The sequence below is a fragment of the Cicer arietinum genome, chromosome 2 (genome assembly GCF_000331145.2).
Source record: "Cicer arietinum cultivar CDC Frontier isolate Library 1 chromosome 2, Cicar.CDCFrontier_v2.0, whole genome shotgun sequence".
In the NCBI taxonomy this organism is placed as follows: Eukaryota; Viridiplantae; Streptophyta; class Magnoliopsida; order Fabales; family Fabaceae; genus Cicer; species Cicer arietinum.
Genome location: NC_021161.2, coordinates 46,214,473 through 46,239,191, shown reverse-complemented (window position 1 = coordinate 46,239,191; position 24,719 = coordinate 46,214,473). Strand labels below are relative to the sequence as shown.

At 36.0% G+C, this 24,719-nt stretch overlaps 1 protein-coding gene across 1 annotated transcript in view; it reads left to right on the top strand.

The window, feature by feature from the left end:
- Positions 1-24,719, top strand: part of LOC101499129 (anaphase-promoting complex subunit 1) — a 32,065-nt gene continuing 7,346 nt past the window's right edge. The window contains exons 1-28 of the mRNA XM_012713090.3: positions 1-443; positions 736-799; positions 4,789-4,873; positions 6,085-6,323; positions 6,451-6,556; positions 6,647-6,807; positions 12,216-12,403; positions 12,484-12,553; positions 13,860-14,030; positions 14,158-14,648; positions 15,382-15,841; positions 16,176-16,514; positions 17,484-17,567; positions 18,456-18,548; positions 18,657-18,716; positions 18,813-18,911; positions 19,647-19,787; positions 20,377-20,457; positions 21,297-21,368; positions 22,026-22,097; positions 22,869-22,962; positions 23,043-23,122; positions 23,320-23,373; positions 23,512-23,589; positions 23,858-23,979; positions 24,066-24,226; positions 24,478-24,554; positions 24,632-24,713. Of these exons, the coding sequence (XP_012568544.1) occupies positions 217-443; positions 736-799; positions 4,789-4,873; positions 6,085-6,323; positions 6,451-6,556; positions 6,647-6,807; positions 12,216-12,403; positions 12,484-12,553; positions 13,860-14,030; positions 14,158-14,648; positions 15,382-15,841; positions 16,176-16,514; positions 17,484-17,567; positions 18,456-18,548; positions 18,657-18,716; positions 18,813-18,911; positions 19,647-19,787; positions 20,377-20,457; positions 21,297-21,368; positions 22,026-22,097; positions 22,869-22,962; positions 23,043-23,122; positions 23,320-23,373; positions 23,512-23,589; positions 23,858-23,979; positions 24,066-24,226; positions 24,478-24,554; positions 24,632-24,713 (4,051 nt within the window). The 5' untranslated portion in view covers positions 1-216. The remainder of the gene's footprint in view (positions 444-735; positions 800-4,788; positions 4,874-6,084; positions 6,324-6,450; positions 6,557-6,646; positions 6,808-12,215; positions 12,404-12,483; positions 12,554-13,859; positions 14,031-14,157; positions 14,649-15,381; positions 15,842-16,175; positions 16,515-17,483; positions 17,568-18,455; positions 18,549-18,656; positions 18,717-18,812; positions 18,912-19,646; positions 19,788-20,376; positions 20,458-21,296; positions 21,369-22,025; positions 22,098-22,868; positions 22,963-23,042; positions 23,123-23,319; positions 23,374-23,511; positions 23,590-23,857; positions 23,980-24,065; positions 24,227-24,477; positions 24,555-24,631; positions 24,714-24,719) is intronic.

The following is a 24,719-nucleotide window of genomic DNA, read 5'->3' as shown; positions in this document are numbered from 1 at the left end:
AAAACATAGGTGCAAAAAGCAACCCCAAAAACAACTCTAGGGTTTAACCTCTAGTCCGATAAACCCAACCAACCAGTTCGCGTAGCAAACTCAAACTCAACCAAAAAGAAAGAGCGGGATTTGAAACCTTGGTTCCACTATACACTCCATTTGACTAATTTCTCTTTCATCATCACCACACGTTTCGACCGAGCAAACTTTCTCCAAGCTTCAAAAATGTCCATAGGCGTTCGTCGCCTAACACTACTAGGCGAGTTCAAACCCTTCGGCCTCATAGCCGAAGCTCTCGACGGTAAACCACCTGACACCGTCGCCGAAAACTATGAATACTTCCTTTTCGATCCAGAAATCGCTCGAGATAGAACCGCTGAAGATGATTGCGATGAAGTCGCTTCTGCATTGAATAATCGCGGTGATCACGAGCTTTTCATTCGAGGAAACCGGTAATTCATTTATCGCGAAGAACACTCGTTTCTCTATTTAGTTAAATCTCGAGTTTAATTTTCAAATGTCGTTGTTGTATTGCTACTGTGCTTTTTTCTGAACTAACTGATTTCGTGCAACACGCGTTTGCGCTTCTCTACTTAATCAGTTCTTAAAATAAGAAAAAAAAGATAAATCTCAAGTTTAATTTTCAAATGCTGTTGTTTTTTTTTGCTAATGTGATTTTTCGGAACTAACTGATTTCGTGCAATGTTTTGTTTAAATTTGCTTTTGCGAAATGATTTGTTGCAGGATTATATGGTCGATAGATGCGAGAGTATTTAAGAGATTTACTTTGCGATCTCCTATAGTTAAGGTATGGTTTTGATTTTTCATGCTTAGAAATAAGTTTAACTGATACATTACGTTATAGCTCTGGCTTAACTGAGTTCTGTTTAGTGAAAATTGCTGATAAGAAGATAGTTGTTCCGTTTCACTCATTGTTTTGCATTTTAGAGGCTTTTTTTAGAAGTTTGAGAAGTTTTATTTTCAATTTTGATTTATGTTGGTAGATAAAGCTGCTTGTTTGAGTTTGCATGGAAATTATCTCTATTGTTTTTGATGTGTAAGAAATTTACTACCTCACCTCAGGTTTGGTGATTGTGTTAAATTTAATATAATTTAGGTTTAGGTTTAGTGCTCATGTCCTGTTTCATTGTATTTGTTTTTATTAATCATTATTAGCATTAGCATTAGAATTTACTTGAATCTTCTTAGTTCTTTACTCATATGGAGAAACTGAGTATTAGGTCAGCATTTAGAGAACATACTTTTCACATGTATAGTTTGAATTCCCATACAAATTGGAAGAGATCTAGTGAACATAGAAGTTGATTAAGAAACCATGTTTTAGAAGATGAATGTTTAAATAATCTTCTAATATGTAGTAGCTGGGACTTCGGGGCTGCAAGCTGAATTTAAAGAAGTTGGATGCCAAGGATTAGAGATTTATGTGCAATTTTCAGTTACAAAAGGAATTTGTTTATAATGGATAAGAGGATGGTTACTTAACTTACCGTAGGACGAAGGAAGATGCTTTATAGCTTTGGTTTGACATTAATGTATGGAAAAGAAATAAACTGGCCTCACAACCCTTTCAAAGTTCAACCATTCAAAATTTCATTCGTCGCGGTCAACCCCAAAAGTGGGCTAGCGAGTTCCGGGATAGGCGGGATAATTGCTATTCTTTTGAACAAATTACATGAATAATATTATATAAATCTATATTTAATGTAAAATTCACAAATGACTCAAACTCTGAAACATTCATAATTAGTAATAAGAATCCACAAGTCAAAACATACATTGAAGTCTTACCCCTAGTCAAAACATACATTGAAGTCTTACCCCTAGTCAAAACATACATTGAAATACCAACAAAAGTCAAAGAAATAAAGATGATGCATATTGAAGTTTTTAATACAGAGTAATAAAATAACCAAATATTAAAACTCAAATGCATGTTCTAGCACAAGAATCAAAGATAAGCATCATCTTCATTAGCATATTCTACTTCCTCTTCTTAGGTGAAAGTAGAAACAACAAAATAGAGAAGGAAGAAATAATAGCGGGATCTCGCTGGAAAACATTGGGATTAACTACGCCGGGATAGCGGGATCTCGCCTGGATCTTGTTTCATTGTGTCGCAGACCACGCCGTCGCGGTCAGACACTGCACCGCACCGGGACAACGGGATCTTGCCGGGAAAAGCTGGGATTAACTACCTAGCCTTCATTATGTTGTCCTTTGGATCCTAGCTTTTAGTGGGTAGTTTGAATTTTAAGGAAATATTTGGCCTTAGATATTTTGCTGGATAGGATTTTCTTATATGTCCTTGATGTTCAGCATAAGGTTTCTTTTGGGGACGTTTTTGATAGGTATGCATGCATCTGGTGTTGAGAAATTGTTTGCTTAATTCCATTTTCATTTGCTTCTTTGTTTAAGGAGATTATTTTATGTTGATTCTTTTTTCCCTTAGAAATTATCTCCTAAATTCTAAAAAGTCTTACATGACTTGTTTTGGGTTTTCAAGGAGGTTGACATTTATCCAGCTGCCAATGGTTGCTATAGTATGCATTCAACCAGGAAGTGCAACACAGAGAACTAAAAGTGTAAAATAGAAACTGTAGAAAATATTATTGGAACTCAAGTATTTTATTCTAGTGAAAGAGTGCTCATTTTATAGGGCAAGTACACAGAGTCAACTCCTCAAATCAATGAGTGAGATACTGAAATAAAATAAATCGAAATATAGACAAAATCAACGGATATCAATAGGGATGGCAATGGGTAAGGTTTGGGTAGGGTACTATAGTAATTCGTCCCCATACCCGCAGTTTAAAAAAATACCCATATCCGTGCCCGTATCCTTTTGAGTATCAATTTTAATACCCGTACCCTTACCCTCTGGATACCTAAGTGTCCGTATCCATACCCATTATCCACACTTTAACTAAAATATATCGATAAATAAATGATATTGTTGTGATTAAATTTAAAAATTATTCAAATATTTTAACTCCAATCATAAAGTATTATAAACTAAAATATTTTTTAACTCAAAACATTTCAAATGAGCACTCGTTACAATACACATTCTAATATTCATAATAATAATTTATAAAGTTGCAAGTTCTACGATAATATTATTCGAGATCTGTAAAAATAATTGATAGGAAGTTGCAAGTATAATTATAAAGCCACGATTAATAAGACATAACTCTTAATTATAAGGTCACAATTATTTACATATTCATCATAATCAAATTCTTAAAAAGTTTGCAAAAGTTTATCTTGCAATTATAAATATTGTAGTGGTTCAATGATATTAATAGATGTTAAAACATAAAGGAAAACAATTAATTAAACTAAACACTAATATAATAAATAAGTAAATAATATATTTATATAAGTGCGGGTGCGGGGTGGGTACTATAGTACCCGTACTCGCACCCATACCCGCTTAATTTTATGGGTAATTACCCGTCCCCGTGCCCATACCTATTATGCGGGTTTTTACCTTACCCATTGTGAATTTTTTTGCGGGTACCCATTAGGTCTGAGTCTAATTGCCATCCCTAGATATCAATAATAATAAGTACTGAAATATTTCAACCCCGTTCCCCCCTAAGTTGATACTTAGATATCGATCATGTCCAACTTGTTTATCAAACGTTCAAAGGTTGGTCTTGCTAAACTCTTGGTTAAAATGTCAGCCGTCGTTGATTTGAAGACACTAATGGCAAGCAGAGAGTTCCAAAATTTATTTTATCTTTTATAAAATGACGATGTATTTCGATATGATTGATTCTATCATGTTGGGTAGGTAAGTGAGCTATGCGCATTGCATCCTTGCTATCACAATATAACTTCAATGGGAGCTCCACTATCATTTTCATTTTTCAGTTCCTTTAGAACTCTATGAATCTGCAAACCTTCACAAATTCCTTGGGCCATTGCTCTAAACTTAGCAGCTTTGACCATGCTTCTAGCAACCAAGTTACCAAGTTTCGCCACTCACAGGTGCAATGATCTAAAGTAGACATCCCATCCATTACAGAACCTGTCCAATCTGCATCGGTAAAAATAGCTACATTTTTATCATTGGTTTTGGTTTTTTCCAAAAATAAGCCCCTTCCGTAGGTAACCATTAAGTATCTTATAATTCTATAGACAACCTCAACATGCTCTTCATAAGAGGAGTGCATAAACTGACTAACAACACTGACAGGAAAGGCAACACCAAGACGAGTATGAGATAAGTATATCAATTTTCCAACTAATCTTTGATATATTCCAATCTCACTAGCACCGACATCGCAACCGCTTCCAAGGCCTGGGTCACTTGCTAGGTCCACCCAAACCGGGTCCTCCCATGCCAGGTCCTCTTGTGCCCATACCTGGCCTGCCATCATCGCGACCGGTTCCTATTTTCTTGTGTAGTGCACTGTCATCGCAGCCACCTTCTCTGTTGTCGGTTGGTGGGTTTCCTCCATCACTTGTAGGACTGTTTGTCACAGAGGAGTTATCAATCAAGCCGGTGAAGATATGCCACCAACTGGTTGGACAAGTCATTGAGGAAGAGTGTTCCTTTTATGGTAGAAAGTACACAAAGTCAATCCCTCTAATCAAGGAGTGATATACTAAAAATAAATAAACTAAATCAAGACAAAATCAGATTGTATCAATAGTAATAAATACTGAAATATTTCAACAGAAACATTTCCCTTGTAGCAATTGATGCAGCTTCTTGTTTCATTTACTGGACCATATTGCTTTAACTACTTTTGTTTTGAGAATTGTTAGGTGTGCTGGTGTCATCTGGGTCATACATCTGAAGCTCTTCTATGCATATTACAAATTGATTGTTTGACTATCTATAATACATCTGGTGAGTATTGTTAAAATTTAGTGTATGTTTTTATTATTCCTTGATTATGCAACAACCTAGGCTAATTGTTAGTAGTTCTAGTAAATACAATTTCTTAGACATTGAATGTAATTGTTACATCATCATTATAAATAGAAGGTGTATGATCTCATTAGACACACATAAATTACTCATATTTTACAAGTATATTAAATGAAGTCCAACTATCATATGATGGAAGAGGAAACATATGTAAATTTATTATTTGTTCTAATCAAATGAATTGAAGTTTCTCTAGATAGAATATCCTATCTAGTGAAATGACAATACAATGCAAATGGGTCTGGTCCTTTGAATCTCATGAAATACTTGATTTGAGATAATATGCAAAGCAACTTGATTCTCCGGAATGAGTGTCATTGGCATAGCTTCTCCAAATTTAAGCTTGAGAAGATGTTGTTTGAGCCAGATGAGCACACAAGAAGTCAATGCCATAACTTGATATTCAAACTTTTGTGCTTAACATTGCAACAACATTCTTTTTTTTCTTTGAATTTTTGAGGAGGTAACGTTACCACTACAGAAGAATATACAATACTTTAAAGCGGATTTCCTTATCAATAGAAGAGCCTATCCAATCCGGATTTGAACAACCATACAACTTGAGTAGAACCCAGTGTTGTTGATTGCGGATTGCGTAAAATAGTGATTTGTTCAAATTCCGCAATGCTACAATGCTATTTGACAATATTTTGTACTAAATAGCATACCGCGGAACAATAGCGTTTTGTTTCAATTTCTGCTATGTTATAGCACTATAGCGCCGCTATAGCTGCTATTTGACAACACTGATAAAAACCTTGTCTTAATGGATAAGACCTTTTCTTGGGGCTATTTTTTTTTACGCCAAGATGTGAATTGTTGACATCTTAATGTCTCTCATAAACGACGTTTTATCTGCTGCCCCAAAACCCAGCTGCCGGTGCATGTAAACTTCGTCCTCTAACAAACCATAATTAATGTATTGTTCATGTCTAGTTGCTGGATGTACTAGTGCTTCCCGTTTACAAATGACAGAAGTAATAGCTGTTCTGACTGTAACGAAGTTTCTGAATAAACAAAGCCAGGCTATTGGCGATATACATCTGTTTCTTCATATATGATATATCCGTATGTCAGATTGTCAATATTTTCATTTGTTTTATCAACTAAAATTTCCTTTGGTTTAATAGGTGAAATAGTTTCAGTTCCACTTCCTCGTACTATCACATCTATCTGGCCTCTTCCATTTGGTTTATTACTCCAGCAGGAAGTTGAAGCAAATACACAATCGCGTGTTTCGTTTGCATCTACAAGCCCTTTGCTTAGTGTCCGTGATATGTTGCTTAGTGCATCTAATCATATCCAAAAGGGGGACGGAAGTTTAGTATCCTCTCATCTGATCTTGATGGATCTACTGGATGAACAACAAGTATGTTCCAACACATTCTATGGACTGTCACTGAGCTTTAGTTCTTTTTGGTTATGTCTTATGAAGTTTAGACATATTCACTGCAATAGATTCTTCTTCATATTTTTTTTTTTTTATGTAATTGTAGCCAACTTTTATTGAAGAAAGGGGGAAATTGAACATTATGAAGGAATATGATGAAAAGACAATTTGGACAAGTGATCAGGTCCCGCTTATGGCATCCTATAATAAAGGTTTCTTTCATTAATTTTTTTGCATTTAGATCCTGGTCTTTTTGATGATTTCCTGTCTCGGTAATTTTTGCAATGGCGGCTTGAATTCAGGAAAGATGCAGCACTCTTTGTGGGTTGCAGAAATCATCAATTCTAACTTTGATGAGGCCGCCCCTGGTTTATTAAATGTAGATCTCATGGGTGTGTTGCCAAAACACTTATCCTTTCGTAGAATATGGCAGGGAAAAGGTGCTCAAACAGCTGCTTGTAAGGTATTATAGGCTTCCATACAACTATCTCACTATGTGGCTATTGTTGGTCTTGTGTATTTAGTTAGGATTTTTATTTCCGTTTTAAAAGCGAAGTTCAATTCATCAGTTAATGATATACTTGATTTCTTTGTTCTTTAAGTAATTAATAATCTCAAATGTGGATGCTTACTGCTATATGGCCTAAATGCTGTTTTACTTGTATTTCTAGCATAGCAGATATGGATTGACAGTTAAATTTTTGTTAGTTTATAATTTTATTACATTTATCTGTGCAGTACATGTAATATATTTGTTTTAAATGTTTTTTAATATATAATAAATTTGACTTTTTATTCCGGTAATAGTAGATGGCTAGATGTGACCTTATTGTGGTTGGTTTCCCTACCTTTTATTGTATCCCCACATTATGCCAGTACTCTTTCTCTCTTTTCTCTCTTCAATTCTATGTTGTCAATCTCAAATAGTGGTGTGGAGCGCCATACCCCAAGGGGATAGCAGGATGACTGCTATTGCGAAGACTAAAAAATAGTATATAAACTAAACATAAAATAAAAACTGTATACAAAAAACTAAAAACTAGCAAATTAATTTAAATTAAAGGGGTAATCATATTAGGGACAAAACAGAGGGCAAAAATAGACCCGTTGCAAAGAAGAAAAACGAACGTGTGTGAAAGAGAGAAAGAAGAAAAACGAACGTGTGTGAAAGAGAGAAAGAAGAAAATAAACATGTGTGAAGTGAAACAGAGGAAGAAGAAAACAAAACTGAGAAACTTAATACAGATACTGGCTGCGAAAAAGGTTAAGTGATTTTATAATAGTAATAAATAAATTAATTAATTAGGTTAAGTGGATGTGTGTCGAAAAGACCCAAATACCCTCAATGAATAAATAAAAAGTTTAGAAAAAAGCTGCGCTTTCCATATAACACAGGATCAGGTCGTATCGCTGGTCGGGACGCGACAATGGTCCGCAATTAAGGCTCAATTAGTGGGCGCGAGCACCGTACCCGTTGAAGGCGTTTCCACAACCGGTAGCGTGACAATAAGTCTGTCCACCACACCGGGATTCTGGGATTGTGGCCGATCTCGCCAGGATCGAAACAGAGCTTGAATTTATGTCACTCTGCTTCACCCATCCTTCATTCCTTGTTACATTGTTTATTTGTGTAAAATATGATTTCTTGAGTTTCTTGTGTGTCTCAAACAAGATCACACACGTTCTATTTATAATGAGATTACAATAATTACATTCAAATACAATAATTACATTCAAATACAATAATTACATTCAAATACTAGGGACTTGTATTTGACTAGAAGTTCTACCATTGAACCTAGAAAATTGTACAGTCAAAGAATAATAAATCATACTTTGAATTCTAACATTCCTCCTCAAGCTGGAGCATACATATCATATGCACCAAGCTTGTTACATATAGATTCAACTCGAGGACCCCTAAGTGACTTAGTGAATATGTCAGCCAATTGATCATTTGATCCAACAAAATTAGTTGTGGTTTCTCCAGAAAGAACTTTGTCTCATACAAAATGACAATCAATTTCTATGTGCTTTGTTCTTTCATGGAAGACCGGATTGGAAGCAATATGAAGTGCAGCTTGGTTATCACAAATTAGTTTCATTACGTTGACATCTCCTAACTTAAGTTGTTTGAGTAACTGTTTTAGCCATGTAAGTTCACAAGTCGTTGCAGCCATAGCACGATATTCCACTTCTGCACTCGATCTTGCGACTATGTTTTGCTTCTTGCTCCGCCATGATATCAAATTACCTCCAACAAGAACACAGTACCCAAAAGTGGATCTTCTATCTGATGGTGACCCTGCCCAATCAGCATCAGAGAATAGGAAGGCATTTTTTATGTCTAATTGATGGAGTGGCCAGTGGTGAATAGCAGCTATGGCAAGAAAAAGTCGGACGAATGCGATTTTGGCAATCGGAGAATAGATATCCCATAGTCAAGACCAAAGATCTGTGTGTATCCTTTTGCCACAAGACGAGCTTTTAAGCGATCAATCTTTCCATCAGGTCCAACTTTGACTGTATAGACCCAGCGACACCCCACTGTGGTTTTGCCATCAGGTAAAGGTACTAAATCCCATGTCCCGTTGGAGTGCAAAGCAGTCATTTCATCTATCATTGCTTGTCGCTAGCTAGGATCAGACATAGCTTCACCTGTAGTTTTCGGAATAGACATAGAATCCAAGGAAGCCACAAAAGTATAATAGGATGTAGATAATTGATTATAATTCAAATGACAAGCATATATAGGATTATGATTTCGAGATGACCTGTTACCTCTACGCAGAGCAATGGGTAGCTCTGGTGTAGGATGCGGAGAGTGAGAGTCAGGTAGAGCAGGGGATGAGTCTTGAGGAACGGGTGGTGGACGGGGCCTCCATTGGTAAGTGCGTAGGGTGGTGCTAGAGACAGGGGTGGGTGCAATGGGGAGATTAAGGACCTCTGGAGAGAGAGATTGTGACTGATCAGAATCATTGAACTCTTTTGCAGTAGAGAGAAAGAAGGGGCGAGTCTCAAAGAAACTGACATCGGCAGAGACAAAGTATCGTTGAAGATCTGGGGAATAACACCGATAACCTTTCTGCAGACGAGAGTAGTCGAGAAAAAGACACTTAAGGGATTTTGCAGCCAACTTATCTTTCCCTGGAGTAAGGTCATGAACAAAACATGTGCACCCGAAGATGCGGAGTAGTAGGGTATAAAGATGTTGTTGAGGAAACAAAATAGAATTTGGTACCTTGTTTTCAAGTACAGAGGAAGGCATACGGTTGATTAAGTAGCAAGCTGTGAAAATTGCATCTCCCCAAAAACGAGGAGGTACATTATTGTGAAGGAGCATGGTACAAGCCGTTTCCACCAAGTGTCGGTTCTTTCTCTCAGCGACAACGTTTTGTTGAGGGGTATGAGCACACGAAGTTTGATGGAGGATGCCCTGTGAAGTAAAAAAAGATTGAAAAGACGTAGACAAATATTCGCGAGCGTTATCACTTTGCAATATTTTTATCTGAGTACCAAATTGTGTGTTTATTTCTGAGCAAAAGGTTTGAAAAATTGAGAAAACATCTTAGCGGTTTTTCATTAAAAATATCCAAGTGCATCGGGAAAAATCATCAATAAAAGTAACAAAATATTGAAAACCCAAACATGAAACGACACGACTTGGACCCCAAATATCAGAATGAACTAAAGCAAAAGGAGACGCTGCTCTTTTATTGACTCTGTCAGGAAATAAACTCCTAGTATGTTTCCCGAACTGACATGGCTCACACTCTAAGGTAGACACTTTTGACAAACTCGGAACCATAAGAAGCAACTTTTGAAGGCTAGGATGACCCAAACGTTGATGGATAATATGTGGAGACTCGACGGCGGAACATGCAATAGGTGTTGTAGGTGCCAAAAGGTAATATAGGCCTTGAGACTCATGCCCTACTCCAATTGTCGTCCCAGTACTCCGATCCTGCACAAGAACATAACCATTAGCAAATGTAACAGAGTAAGGTAGGGTACGAGTGAGTTTACTGATGGATATTAAGTTAAATAGACAAATAGGGACATAAAGCACATAGTCCAAAGAGAGTTTAGGTAGGGGATTTGCTCGGCCAATACCATGACATTTGGTTTGTGACCCATTAGCCAAAGTAATACTAGGTAGTGTGTCCATATAAGTCAAACATGAGAAAAGCAATTTATTGCCAGACATATGATCAGAGGCGCCTGAGTCAAGCATCCAAGGTCCAAGTGAAGAAGATTGTATAACAAAGGCAATAGGATTACCGATCTGAGCAATAGAGGCAACTTATGTGGTAGTTTGCATTTGCGCCTTTAGCTTGATGTACTCATTATATTATGTGGTAGAAAGCGTGACTTGATCACTTGTGTCAAAGGCCTCAATTTGAGCAACATTGGCGACTCTAGGCTGTAGTTGATTAGCTTTGGTGCGACATTGTGCTTCAACGTGGCCAAAACGGTTGCAATAGTTGCATCGAGTTCGACCACGATTATGTCCACGTCCTCCTCCTCTACCACCTCGTTGATAAGAATTAGAGACGAGTGCACTAGATTCAACTGGCACATTGAGAGAAGCAACAACTGGAGCAGGAGCTGAAGGGGACGAAAGACGCAGTAATTGTTCACAAACAGTTTCATATGAGGGAACAGTAGCACTAGATAGAATTTGGTTGCGAACTGAATCAAGATCTGGTGTAAGACCCGCAAGGGCCAGAACCATAAAGAATTTTCCACGTTGTTCAGCATGTGTTTCGGCACTGTCAGCATAAGGGCATAAGTGCATCAAAGTGCATCAAAATCAGCAATCAAACTATCAAGCTTACCTATGTAGCTTTGCATATCCATTTCTTGTTTCTTCATGGAAATAAGATTAGAGACTACAATATATAAACGATTAACGTCATTGGAGTATGTCTTCTTCGCTTTTGCCCAAACATCATAACATGTTTTAAACGAGCGAAACTGAGATTGAAGTTTGACATCGATTGAAAACCAAAGAACGCTGCATAGAGAGGCATCAATCTGTTTCCAATTGTCTTGATCTTTGGCAGCGACTTCCTTGGACTGTTTGAGCAAATGGTCTTTACGACCTTGTCCTTGGAACCAAAGTTCAGCGGCTGCTCCCCATCTTGCGTAATTGGCTGCACCTACCAATTTTTTGCACGGAATCAAAGGAAGCGTAGTGAAACTGAACACGGAAGAGGAGGCAGCAGCAGATCCGGTGTTGGACATGACGATCAACGTTAGGTGAAAGAGAGGAAAAGATGTTGAAAAATCACCAGAAGTTGAAAAATGACCTTGGAATGTGCCGTAAGGCCCTGAGCGACGGCTGACTTTGAAAAATTGGTGGCCAGATGTGTCACCGAGTTCGCTGGAGTTTGGCAGCGCAAAAAAAAAACAAAAAAAAAATGTCACCGTGTTCGCCTGAGGGTTGCGCGGCGGTCTGTGGTGATGGGTTGCACTAGAATAGTATACGCACAGCTGGAATGGAAAAGCACAGCTGGAACACAGAATTTTGAAAGAGAAAAAAAATAAAAATAAAAGGGTTATGGCATAGTTGGAAAAGGCAGAGCAGCCCTAGGATGAAACTGCTCTAATACCATGTAAAATATGTGATTTGTTGTGTTTCTTGTGTGTCTCAAACAAGATCACACACATTCTATTTATAATGAGGTTACAATAATTACATTCAAATACTAAGGACTTGTATTTGACTAAAAGTTCTACCATTGAACCTAGGAAATTGTACAGTCAAAGAATAATAAATCATACTTTGAATTCTAACAATTTGTTTAACATTTCTTCATTTAACTTATTATTATTTTTCTTTATACTTTCCTTTCACATGATTACTAGGTCTTTATGGCCACTGATGATGATGCAGCTCCTGTTGTGTGCTTTTTTCACCAAGAACAGAGAAAGTTGTTGTCTGTTAGTCTTCAAAGTGTTGAAATAAATAATGAGATTGTGTTTGATGTTAAACCTGATATTAGCTGGATCATAGTTGCAGTTGCAGCTTTACCTGTGATGGTAACTCGTCCAAGGTAAATATATGATTTTTCCATTTATTTCTATATTGCTTTTGTTATGTATCGACATAATTTTCATCAAATGTGGTTTGTAGGGTGAAAGTTGGACTACTTCCATATTCAGACATCGTAGTTTTGACTCCAGAAAATGCTCTGCTTCTCTATGTAAGCTTTTGGCATAGTTGGGCACATGTTTATTGTCCCAGTGTTCCTTTGTTTTTAGTGTCCTGCCATTTCTCTCAATCTATGTATTATCCTGTTTCTACATCTCTTTGCCAGTAGATTGTATTTGGGACAGAATTTTTTTTTAGTTTCCTTGTGGGTCGATGCTGAAAACTTTTTCAAACTTTTCTTTTGTTGCACAAGTAGAATTAATTCAGTAGCTCTTATGAACTGATGGCTCATATCATTTTTTGTTGTTGATGTTAGGACTAAAGTGGGTTTCCCGTTTATCCTGCTCTCTTAATATCTTTATTTAATCCATTTGACTTTTAAAAAATGTTTTCTTTCAATTGTTTGATCATCTTCTAAATGATTGAAATTGAATAAAAAAATTTCTTCTAAAAAAGTATTCCTTAATGGTTGAAGGGGAACCTGGCGTAACAGTTGGAGTTGCTGCTATGTGACTGGAGATCATGGGTTTGAGTTGTGGAATCAGTCTCTTGCAAATGCAAGGTAAAACTGTTCCCAACCGATCCAACCCTTCCCTAGACCTTGCTATGGCAGGAGCTCTATAGCATTAAGTTGCCTTTTTTAAATTTCTTAATGGCTTAAATAACTTTTTAACATACACCATTTTTGACTTTAGTCCTTATAATTCTTTTTTGCTAGTTTAAGTATCTGAAACATCGTAAAAGTTGCTTTTGGTCCTCTTTCTTTTGGTTTTAGTCTCTGTAATATTTGTCCATTTTGAATTATTCTTTGTAATATATGGACCATATTGATTTTAGTCCCTAGAACAAGGACTAGTTCCAACATGAACAAATATTATAGGAACTAAAACCTAAACCAAGACTGAAATCAAATTTGCTATGTTTAATGAATTGAACACTGACAAGAATTTTGTTTAGGGATCGAATCGTTAAAGCTGTATATAAAATAATAATGATAAAAGTTATTTAACCGTTCTTATTGATTAAATTTTGGGTCACCCTTCTCTTTGGTGACATTTTACGTATAGGTTTTTTTGGTAACCTTTTACCTACTGGTTTATTAATGTGTATGTGACTAATTTTTAGAGGCCTTCCTCTCTATAAGTACAAACTGTTGCATCTGATAACTTGTTCTAGTCTTCTGAAATTTTCCTATGTTCATGTAAATCCTTTATTGACCGATCTTTAATGCCTGGATATGTTTTCTGATGTTTTCATTTTCCCTCTCCTTTTTGTATATGATAATTCATTTCAATTATCTGGCATCATACTAAAGCTTGATATATCTTCTTGCAATATGTCTTTTGCTGATATCGTAGTCTGGGAAGCAATGTCTATGTCGATACGTGCTCCCTTCTTGCTTAAATAAAGACAAGATTTTGCATGATTTGGAGCTTCCAGAAACATCTTCGCTTTCCAATGACTTAAAGATTACTGGCCTTGTTGATGCTGTTGAAGGGCGTGTCAACGTGATAGTAAATAATAAGCAGGTATTTATGGATTATATATTTTTCCATTTTCACTTTGAACTTGATGCATACAAGGTCGTTGCAAACACAAAATGGTCCTTGTTTCTTTGAAACTGTAACTTTTGATATCCCTGCATTTTATGTACAGATGTTTAGATGTGCATTACGACAAAATCCTTCTTCATCATTAGCTAATGATTGCATCACAGCACTTGCTGAGGGGCTTGGTTCTAGTTTCTACCGACATTTTCTTGGTCTTTTCTGGAAAGATGGTTGCCCCGCTGCTTTCTCAGAAGCCGAATCCAGTGTCGATTTAGAATGGGATTCTTTTTGTCGTGTAATTATGAAAATCTGCAGAAAATCTAACATTATATCTGAAAAGCATTCTAATTTGGTGCCACATTGTGCTTGGGACTTCCTTCTCAACAGCCAATTTCACAATAATTTCTGCAAAATAAACTCCTTGTTTGGAACTTCTTGTGCTCTGCCACTCAATCAGCTGGAATCAAGTTTCTCTACGTCATCTATAGATGGTACACCAAGTTCTGAAAAGCCGTATTATACTGAACTACTAATAGAATGTCTTGAATCTCTTCATGCACTCTATGAGAGCCTGAAGCTGGATAATCTCCGTAAAAGGTATGTCATTACATTCTCTGACTTATTTTAAAAAATTTTGTGGTTGCTTTTTCATTTTAGTCTCTAGCAGCCTAGCTAAAGCTTCTTCAGCTCATCTTTGATATCTATTCAGTCAGGCATTTTGTCTTGTGGCACTGGCCTGTTTGTTTGGGAAACAGATAGTTGATTGGTGTTGGTGAATCTAGCCACTATTCTAATTTACATTTTAGTTATTAGTTCAGTGCTTTTACGTCAGCTTCATATGATTAGAATGTGGGTAAGTTTAAGCCAAGTATTGCTTTTATTTCGTTTCTTGATGATGTAGCAACTTTCTTCTGTCAGTGGTATATTTATATGAATATACACGGTCTAAATGATTTCCATGTTATACTTTTTAGTTTTTAGGTCTATTTGACACTAGAGTGGCTTTGGTCTTCTATTTGTAACCTGTATTCCCCTTATATTCCACTGATTTTTTGTTATTTAAGCTCAATGTCTTGAGGCGGGGCTTGACCATTTTTTTGGAGTAACCAATGGGATTTAATCATTTAATACTTGCTTTACTACGCCTTCCGGCAAAAACAAAAAATTATGCTTTGTGCTCGAGTATTGACCACTATTTTTTTTATTATCTTTTGGTTCACTAATTTTTTTCTTCTGCTTTATGCATTTCATCGTAGTCTTCAGGCTGTATTTTCCTTTGTTTTTGTTAAAATATATTTCCTTGATTCTTTATGATAGTTGTTGGCTATAGGGACTTAGAGCATCTAGCACTTCTCTTATGCAACCTTGCTGATTTTCTGGGCGAGGACAACTACTTGGACCATTATTTTCGTGATTTCCCCCTCCTCTGTAAAAAGTTTCTGAAGTCTGGAACAACCATTTCCCCTAAAATTTCTCCAAGTTTATTCAGATGGCTTGAGAACTGCTTGCAACATGGATGCAGTCATGCTAATATTAGTGATCTTCCATCTCTGGTCCGCAAAGATGGATGCTATGTGGTTAGTTTGGCGCGAAAAATAGTTTGCTTTTACAGTATATTATCTGGTGCTAATTTGTTGGGAAAGAAGCTGTCTTCTGGTGTTTACTGTAAAATTACCATGGGATCACATTCTTCCAAGGAGGAGCTTACCGTTTTGGCAATGGTTGGTGAAAGGTTTGGACTTCAACAACTTGACTCCCTGCCTTCTGGTGTATCGCTTCCACTTCGTCATGTAAGATTGACATAAGTGATGTGAAATCTGTAAACTTTTTGTCAACAAATTTTAATTATTGTACAAAATTTTCATAGAGTACGTATGGTGGCAACTGGTCTTTTTGTTTTATGTTTTAAATTGCCTATTGTTTTCTGCTTAGGGCGTACATGATTCTAACGTTCAACATGATGACCCTCACTAATCAGGCAATGCCTAGCGTGTCTTTGATTCTTCTCTATATCTCAATTCTATGTTCTTTGTAATTTCATTTCTGCCGTAGTGCTTCTGCTCTTTAAATATTATCCCTGACATAAGCTTTTTAAACCTTATAGCTATTATGCTTCTGTTATAGGCATTAGATAAATGTCGAGATTCTCCTCCCAATGATTGGCCAGCTGCTGCTTATGTCCTTCTTGGTCGACAAGATTTGGCGATGTCAACTTTGGCACGTGAATGCAAATATAAGGAAATTGAAACACCGACCAATGTGAACGTAATCTCTATGTCTACACCTTATATGCTAAATCTGCATCCAGTGACAGTCTCTTCTACTATTTCTGATGCAATTGGATTGGAGGGGACTAAGCTTGAGGACACAGATTCAGTTGATGGGTCTATGTTAGATGGTATGGAGCATATTTTCAACTCTAGCACACAGTTGCGTTATGGTCGTGATCTGAGGTTGAACGAGGTCAGTTTTGGCCTTATAAGAATTTTGGAAAATGATTTGATTACTTTTACTGGACATATATTTTTGCAACCTAGCATGGCTTGTCTATAGATTGTAGATATGGGTACAGATTTTGCACATCCGTTTAGTAGCAATCATTTTTGGCAAAGAGGCACTGCTGCTTTATTTTCATCACTACTAATGAGTCTATAGGATTTAATCATTTTATTTGTCACATTTTTATTAGAGTTCTAGATTTAGTGGAATCAGAATTTGTGCCTTTTTGATTGTGTTCTTGTTTTTAATTTTGAGAACTAATTATAAACAATTTCGCAAAACTGTTTTTCAGAATAAAACAAAAAAATCTATTTGATAATATTAATCTAAAAACAGTTCTAGAGGGAAGAAAATAAAAAAAGTGCATCTTAAATATGTTGAGAATATGTTTTGTAAGCAAAAGGTGCACGGTTATGTTTGGCGGCACAGTGGAGGGTTCTGACTATATGTTCTAGAGATTAGTTTCTTTTTATATTGTTTTTATTACTGTCCACTTTATATTGATGCTATTAGGAAAAACTCAAGTCCCATATAGAAAAGTGATAAAGCCTGAAATGAGTTTATAAAGAGTGGCACCCCTCACCTCACAATCCGGTATTTTAAGGATGAATTAGGCCTAATATAAAAACCTAATATGATATTAGAGCTATCAATTTAGGTCGACCACCAAATAATCCACATACTAAGCCCAATAGTGTTGGATGTAAGGGGTGTATTGGAAAAACCTAAGTCCCACGTTGAAATAAGATAAAACTTGAAATGAGTTTATGATAAAGAGCGACACCCTTCACCATACAAGTCAGTTTTGGAAGGATGAGTATTTGTAAAATCTGCAACATTGGGTTGGCCTGCAAAGCCCAAGCTCCCTAGTGCAAAAGTTACAAACATAGTTTTGTTTCTTTGCTAAATCATTGTTCTTGCTGCCTTTACTAGGTTAGACGCCTTTTGTGCTCTTCAAGACCTGTGGCAATTCAAACATCTGTTAACCACAGTGCCTCTGATCAGGATCTCCAACAGGTATGCCTTTATGATACTTGGTTTATTTGATGTTGTCTACTCCTTTGTTTGTAATGTAGTTTCAAGCAACAAATTTACTTGATGGTAATATTCTTAGCAAGTCAGCACCCCTCCTTTGGTGAAAACTCCTTTATTCTGTTACGGCCAAGACCTTGTGGCTCATCATTTGCCTCATGGGCCCAAAGAGTGGGCAGTGTATGTGAGGAGGAACAAAGGAAAGAGGGATGTGCTGGCGGAGGAGCAGTTACTGATTGTGGGAAGTTATCAAATAAGGGGAAGTTGTGACTCTTGGATATCTTTTGGAAAATAACCACTTGTTAGTTACGGGTAGAGGGCAATGTTCTCTATATGAGCAATGCTCTGTGGACAGTAGGAACATTTATTTTCTCTGTATTCTATTGCTTAATTAATTATCAGATTTTGTTTCGTATATCAGTGCTTATCTTTGATTAATTATTCTGTGGAAATACCGGTTTGTGTTAAATTGGTCTGACTTTGATATGTTTATTTTTAATAGGAAAAGTAAAATATGTTTAATTTTACCTTGTACATTTTCTCCCTTTTGAGTATTCTTCTATTAAAAAAAGCAAAATTCGGTTTTTGTAATTACTTTTTCAATAATTTGTAATTACTACAGCTAAATCACTTCAAGACTCCTGATCTTTTTATTGTTATAGAGGAAGACAGCTTGCTTAATTAGTAATTTCTCCCAGCTACAGTCTAAGTTTTAATTCCACAATATTTGTGATTGTTTTCTATGCTAATAAATTTTCCAGAAAAGCGAAACTGAGTTGTTATCAGTGTAATTTAAATGCTCTTTACTCTTGCTGACTAGGTATGCTGCTCTTTCTGTATGCATTTGACACTTTCCTTTTACTTTTTATGAAGACTCAATTGTGGAACTTTGCGCAAAGAACCACTTCACTTCCTCTTGGACGTGGGGCGTTTACCCTTGCAACCATACATACACTTTTAACTGAGGTTCTCTTATATTTAACATTTTGATCCTATTTTCTTTTTACTGGGAGATCTTTTTAATTTTTTTCTCCAAAATATACTGTTCTCATAAAATCTTTACTTAACATATAGGCTTTCAGTGTGCCTAAGCTTGTACTGGCGGGTCGGTTGCCGGCCCAGCAGAATGCAACCGTAAGTTGAGATCTCTTAATTGATTTTACCTGAAATACTCGTTTGGCTTGTGAAACTATTTACTGTTTTAACTCAAATCATTTTCTCTACTCATAGGTTAACCTCGATCCCAATATCAGGAACATACAAGAACTCAGGTCTTGGCCTGAGTTTCATAATGCAGTTGCTTCTGGGCTTAGACTAGCCCCTCTTCAGGTTAAACATCAATTCATGGGGTTATGTGTGTAGTTCTGAACAGTTTAATATTTTTTCTGCTAGGATATTATTCTGGTCAGCCACTTCATGAAAACAATTATCACTTTAAATGGTTTTTATAAACTTAAATTTGATCATTTTCCATTGATGTTTATATTCAAATGTAAACTTAATTTTTAGATTATACGAGAGAAGTATAATCTAACACTTAAACAAAATCCTATGCTCAGGGGTTAAATCAATTATCCTCTTCTAAGGAAACAATGATTCTATGAAAGCTAATAATAAGGGAACGATGATAACAGAATTGGAATACTATCAACAGATACCATTTGTGCTTACTTTATTAACTAAATTATGATTCATGTTAATCACTCCAAAATAACCACCATCCTTTTTAGTCAACTTCTGATAACTTCAGTAAAGCAATATTCAACTGAATGAGTCACTTCTGATTTGAGTTAACTAACCATTACTATATAAAAAGAATGAGTGTAGCTAATTAAACTTATAGGTAATGCGACTAAAGTTAAAGTTAAATTGGTCAGAGGCATAAAAAAAACTTCAGCGGTATTTTACTGTTTACATGCGAAATTCCAGTCCGAAGACATTGTTATTTGTTACTGATACAAAAAACTTTGGGTTTGAGACTTAGAGTATTTGTTGCTATAGCTTGCACACTGTACATCAAGAATGCTTATTTATTTCTAAAAATCACATATAATCTCTTTGCAGGGAAAAATGTCAAGAACATGGATAATATATAATAAACCGGAGGAGCCAAATTCTGTTCATGCCGGGCTACTCCTTGCTCTAGGACTGCATGGATTTCTGCGTGTATTAAGTATTACGGACATTTACCAGTACTTTTATCAGGTTTATCTGGTGCTCAATGGTCTTAGTCATATCTTTTAGCACTCTTATTTTAATGATGATGGTTTATGTGACCATAGGTGAACTTATTAGTTTTAAATTTCTATTGAAACAAGATCTATCGTGGCATGTACTTTTTTGGTACTTGAAAAATTATTTGGCCTTTTTAATTGTCACCTTTCTAGCTGAACCCCTTCTAATTACGGGTTGAAATCTATGGAAGTGTTGCAAATAGCACTATTTTAAGATTGGATTCTTTTTTTCTGTACATATCATCGTTGTACTGTGTAATTATTTGGACAATAAAGATTGGAGTCAGAATGAAATGCATTCTAAAAGGTTTGAATGAGTTGAAATTTATCGCATGATTGGAGTCAGAATGAACTGAAACTTAAGTCAACTTGAGCAATTGAGTTGTTGAATCAGCACTGTTTGATTTTAAGGCCTGGTTGTAACCATTAAGATGGTTGACATTACATCATTTATTTGATATCAATGAGCTTGGGGACAAATCTTCCATCTTCGCTTTTTATTGTGCCTCTGTACCTTCAATTTTGTATGACATCATGTTATTGTCTCTGCATATTTTTAGGAGCATGAAAGTACTACTGTAGGATTAATGCTTGGCCTAGCATCTTCTTACAGAGGCACTATGCAACCGGCAATTTCGAAGGTATGAGACAGATTTTTTTGTGATGAAATTGTGGCACTTGGCCCAAGATAGCAGATTATAGCTTGAGTCAAATAGAAAATTATCTTCATAGCTTTGCTCTATAATATTAACGATTTCATTGTTTTTTATTGCGAATGAAAATCCGTAATCGTTTTATTGCACAACACAAATTTAATCTAATGGAACAGAAGCAGAGGCATCTTAAACTGGAGTCAAATAGAAAAAACTAATTCTTGTCAAAGTCTGGTAAAATAAAACAGTAGGCTTTCTCATTTTTATTCCTGTGTTCTAAACTAATTTATTGAATGTCTATTTAGTAATTTTTTCTCAAAATAAGCTGAGTTTAATGATACGATTCTGCTTATTAACTTTCAGGAATGAAGGGTGTAAATTGTGCTTGGGTGGCTTGCTTTCTAATAATTCTTGGAAACTCTTTTATTAAGAAATATCACTGTCATTGTAATCATCTACTTTGTCATAATGAATTTGCTATTATCTAACAGAAGGGGGGGATAATATGCTCAGACAAATAGTTTTGTTTTGCACGTGTGCATGTAGGCAGTGATAATACTGAGCCTGTTCCAAGCAATCTCTAAATGTATAAACTACTTAATTTGCAGAAGTGGATAAAAAGACTTCTTGTTGACATCAACCTGCAGATTAATAAAAGATTGGGCTTTATTTGTTTGTGCATGAAATCAGGCTTTTTTATTGCCCAATTTGTTTGATAGTACCCGTTCCAACCCACACACTCACTCCTCTGCATCTTATGTCTCTAATAGTTTGTTTAATTGATCAAACTTTATGTAAGGAGAACTAATAGTAATACCTTGTGGCAGATACTTTATGTTCATATTCCTGTACGTCATCCATCTTCGTATCCAGAGTTAGAGGTTCCAACCTTGCTCCAGGTACCTTTCTTTCATGTTATACATATGTTCACTTCAGAATGGCTTCTTTTGCCACATCCCCAGTTTATTTCATGTTTTTTTGAGGGTAGGGCAATGGTGATGTTTATGGTTGGGTGTAGGAGAGTAAACTGGTGCTTTCTAACATCAAAAGAGAATTGAAAAGTCCCATAGTCGTGGCTTCAAAGTACTATATTTTCTGTATCTGTTGAAGAAGTTGAATATTTTATCTGTTGAAGAAGTTGATTATTACATTAAGAACTTTTGGAGTATGGATTCTGTCTATGAACTGATGTATAACTTGCTTTACAATTTGCACACGTGTAAGAATTAGAAAGCTAGTGTTAATTGTTACATCTGGCACTGCCAGCTCAGCCTAACTGAATCAGTTGTTCTGGTTAACTAACTTCAGGGTATTTAGAATATACTCTTTTAGTTTCCTATTCTGTATATTTACCAATGTATCTTAGATCAGTGTAGTGAAATTAGAAGCTCAGCCTTACACATACCATTTTCTCGGTTTTTCTCCTTCTACCGATTCTATTAACAGCATTCAATTGGTGTGCAGTAATATTGCTATCACCAATGTGTGCAGTAGCATTACTTTCACCACCCAATGATTATTTTTCAAGTTTCATTTTTATTATAATTTTCTTTCAGTCAGCAGCTTTAATGTCGGTGGGGATTCTTTATGAAGGCTCAGCTCACCCACAAACAATGCATGTTTTATTGGTAAATATATTTATTTTCTTTATCTTCTATTCATTCAATACTTGAACATCTGCCTGAGACATTAAAATCTGCAAGAATGAGATACATGAATGCTGTGTATTCTATGACCACACGCGGTTCTCGTTTATAACCACACAATAGAATCAGTAATAATTACAAAGGGTAAACCAAATCCTTAATTAGAGTTACTATATCCCCAATTCCGAGCTGTTATTTACATATTAAACACATGTTATTTCTAACAAATTCATTCATGCCATCAAGGTAAAGTGAACACAGCTAGATTGGGTTGAGTTGATAGTACTTATGCTGCTGCATTCTGTGGAACTCTTCAACCATTTTCCCAACCGTTAATTTCTATTCTTGCTGCATCTTTCACCTTTTATTAAATACAATTAATGTATAGCTTTGATGTGTTTGTATGTCATTATCATTTGTGGACCCGTATATACAAATTGGTTATCAAAGTTGTAGTTTGCTTGCATTGTGTCATTTGTATGGTATGTATAGATCCCATGGTCATTTTGATGCGCCTGCCACGATTGAAGTACATAACTTTCTTTCTGATACAGTTAGTTTATGTATCCATAGTTCATTTCATTTTCATTCTGAGTAATTGTACTCTGTCTTCTCTTGCTGAAATAGAGTTTGTCGAGTTTCAGTGTCTACTTTAAATTGTCACTTATTTTTCCTATAGCCAGCCCCACCCAGTGGGGAAAAGCTTTAGTAGATCGTTTTAGTCTTTTGTTACATCTATGTGTAACTTTTTAGGGTGAAATTGGGCGCCGAAGCGGAGGCGATAATGTTCTTGAGCGAGAGGGTCATGCTGTTTCTGCAGGGTTTGCACTGGGTCTTGTTGCACTGGGTACGACGGTATAAACAAATAGCAGCTTTTGGATTGTGGTTTTCTGGTTCTTTGTCTAACCAATATATTTTTTCCTGAAGGGCGGGGAGAAGATGCACTTGGTTTCATGGACTCGTTTGTGAATAGACTGTTTCTCTACATTGGCGGCAAAGCTCACAATGTATGTTATGGAATTAACAACCATCCCCTTTTTTATTGTACCTTATTGAGAACCTCAAATATCCTTTGATTTTTATACTAGTAACTGAGTCTAGATTCAAATGCCTGTAAGAGATTTCCATTTTGATCCTCTGTTGTATGGCAATTTGGACTACTTCATAATGTATTTTATATGACACTCAAGTACCTCTGCATCAGGAGAGATTGGCTGTTTCAACAATCTCAATGGATGAAAATCGTGGTTCTTCCCAGGTTCAGTGAATTCGTTTCACCATTTACATTTTCCTCCTAATAAATTAAAAGTATATAAAATTGTGTATGAGAGATATCTTGGGTGCGGTTGTCTCTTGCATAACTAATTGTAACATTTTTATCTATTTTCTATTCTAGATGATGGATGGGACGACGGTCAATGTTGATGTCACGGCACCTGGAGCGACAATTGCCCTTGCTTTGATGTTTTTGAAAGTACTTACTGTGAACTCACTCTACAATAAGTAATTAATATGTCAAGTTGTCAACAAGAAGTCTTTTTATCTACTTCTGCAATTTAAGTAGTTTATTACTTAGAGATTGCTTGGAACAGGTTCAGTATTATCACTGCCTACATATTTTTAGCTTCCTTAATCCTTATAATTGATTCACTAGGTCTAGAATGCAACTCCAACTTCAGTCATGAATATGGCATCCTTTTCTTTCTATTGAGTCCTAACATTGGGCTGTATTCTTTTGACAGACAGAAGCTAAGGCTGTTGCTTCTAGGCTCTCAATTCCCAATACATGCTTTGATTTACAATATGTACGTCCCGACTTCATCATGCTTCGTGTCATTGCTCGAAATTTAATAATGTGGAGCAGGTATGTGCTGGTCTCTTTATGTTAATGCTACAATTTATTTGGATCGATGCGCCAGTTTTGATCGTTTCCTATTTATTCTATTGTAGAGTTCATCCCTCAAAAGATTGGGTTTGGTCCCAAATTCCTGAAATTGTCAGATGTGGTGTGGAAGGCCTTGGTGGTGATGGCAATGATTTTGATGATATGGATGCCGAGGCTTTTATACAGGCCTATGTTAATATTGTTGCTGGAGCTTGTATATCTCTTGGTAAAATGCTCATTGCTCTTTGCATTCTTTTTATGATGCATATGACCTAATTTCTTTTTATTTCAAAAGGTGATCATCCAACTGATAGAATTTGTTTAAATCCTCATTGCTACCATTGTTCCTGATGTTATTTTATTAACTAACGATTCATCAATTTTTTCTAAGTTCCTTGCTAGCATTGACTCAGTGATTGTGAATTTGTGATGATATTTTATCTTTATCATGAAACCTGTTCTTTTTTACTATGTTAGGACTCGTTTTTGCTGGCACAAGAAATGGAAATGCGCAGGAATTACTTTATGAATTTGCTATGTACTTTCTTAATGAGGTTAGCCTAAAGAAGTTTGCTGCCTAACTCCTGAATGGTTGTTTGTTAGTTGGTTCTAATTTTTTCAAGTCTCGCAGATCAAGCCTGTTTCGCCTACAAGTGGAAAGTTTTTTCCAAAGGGACTATCTCGTTATATTGATCGAGGCACATTGGAGACATGCCTTC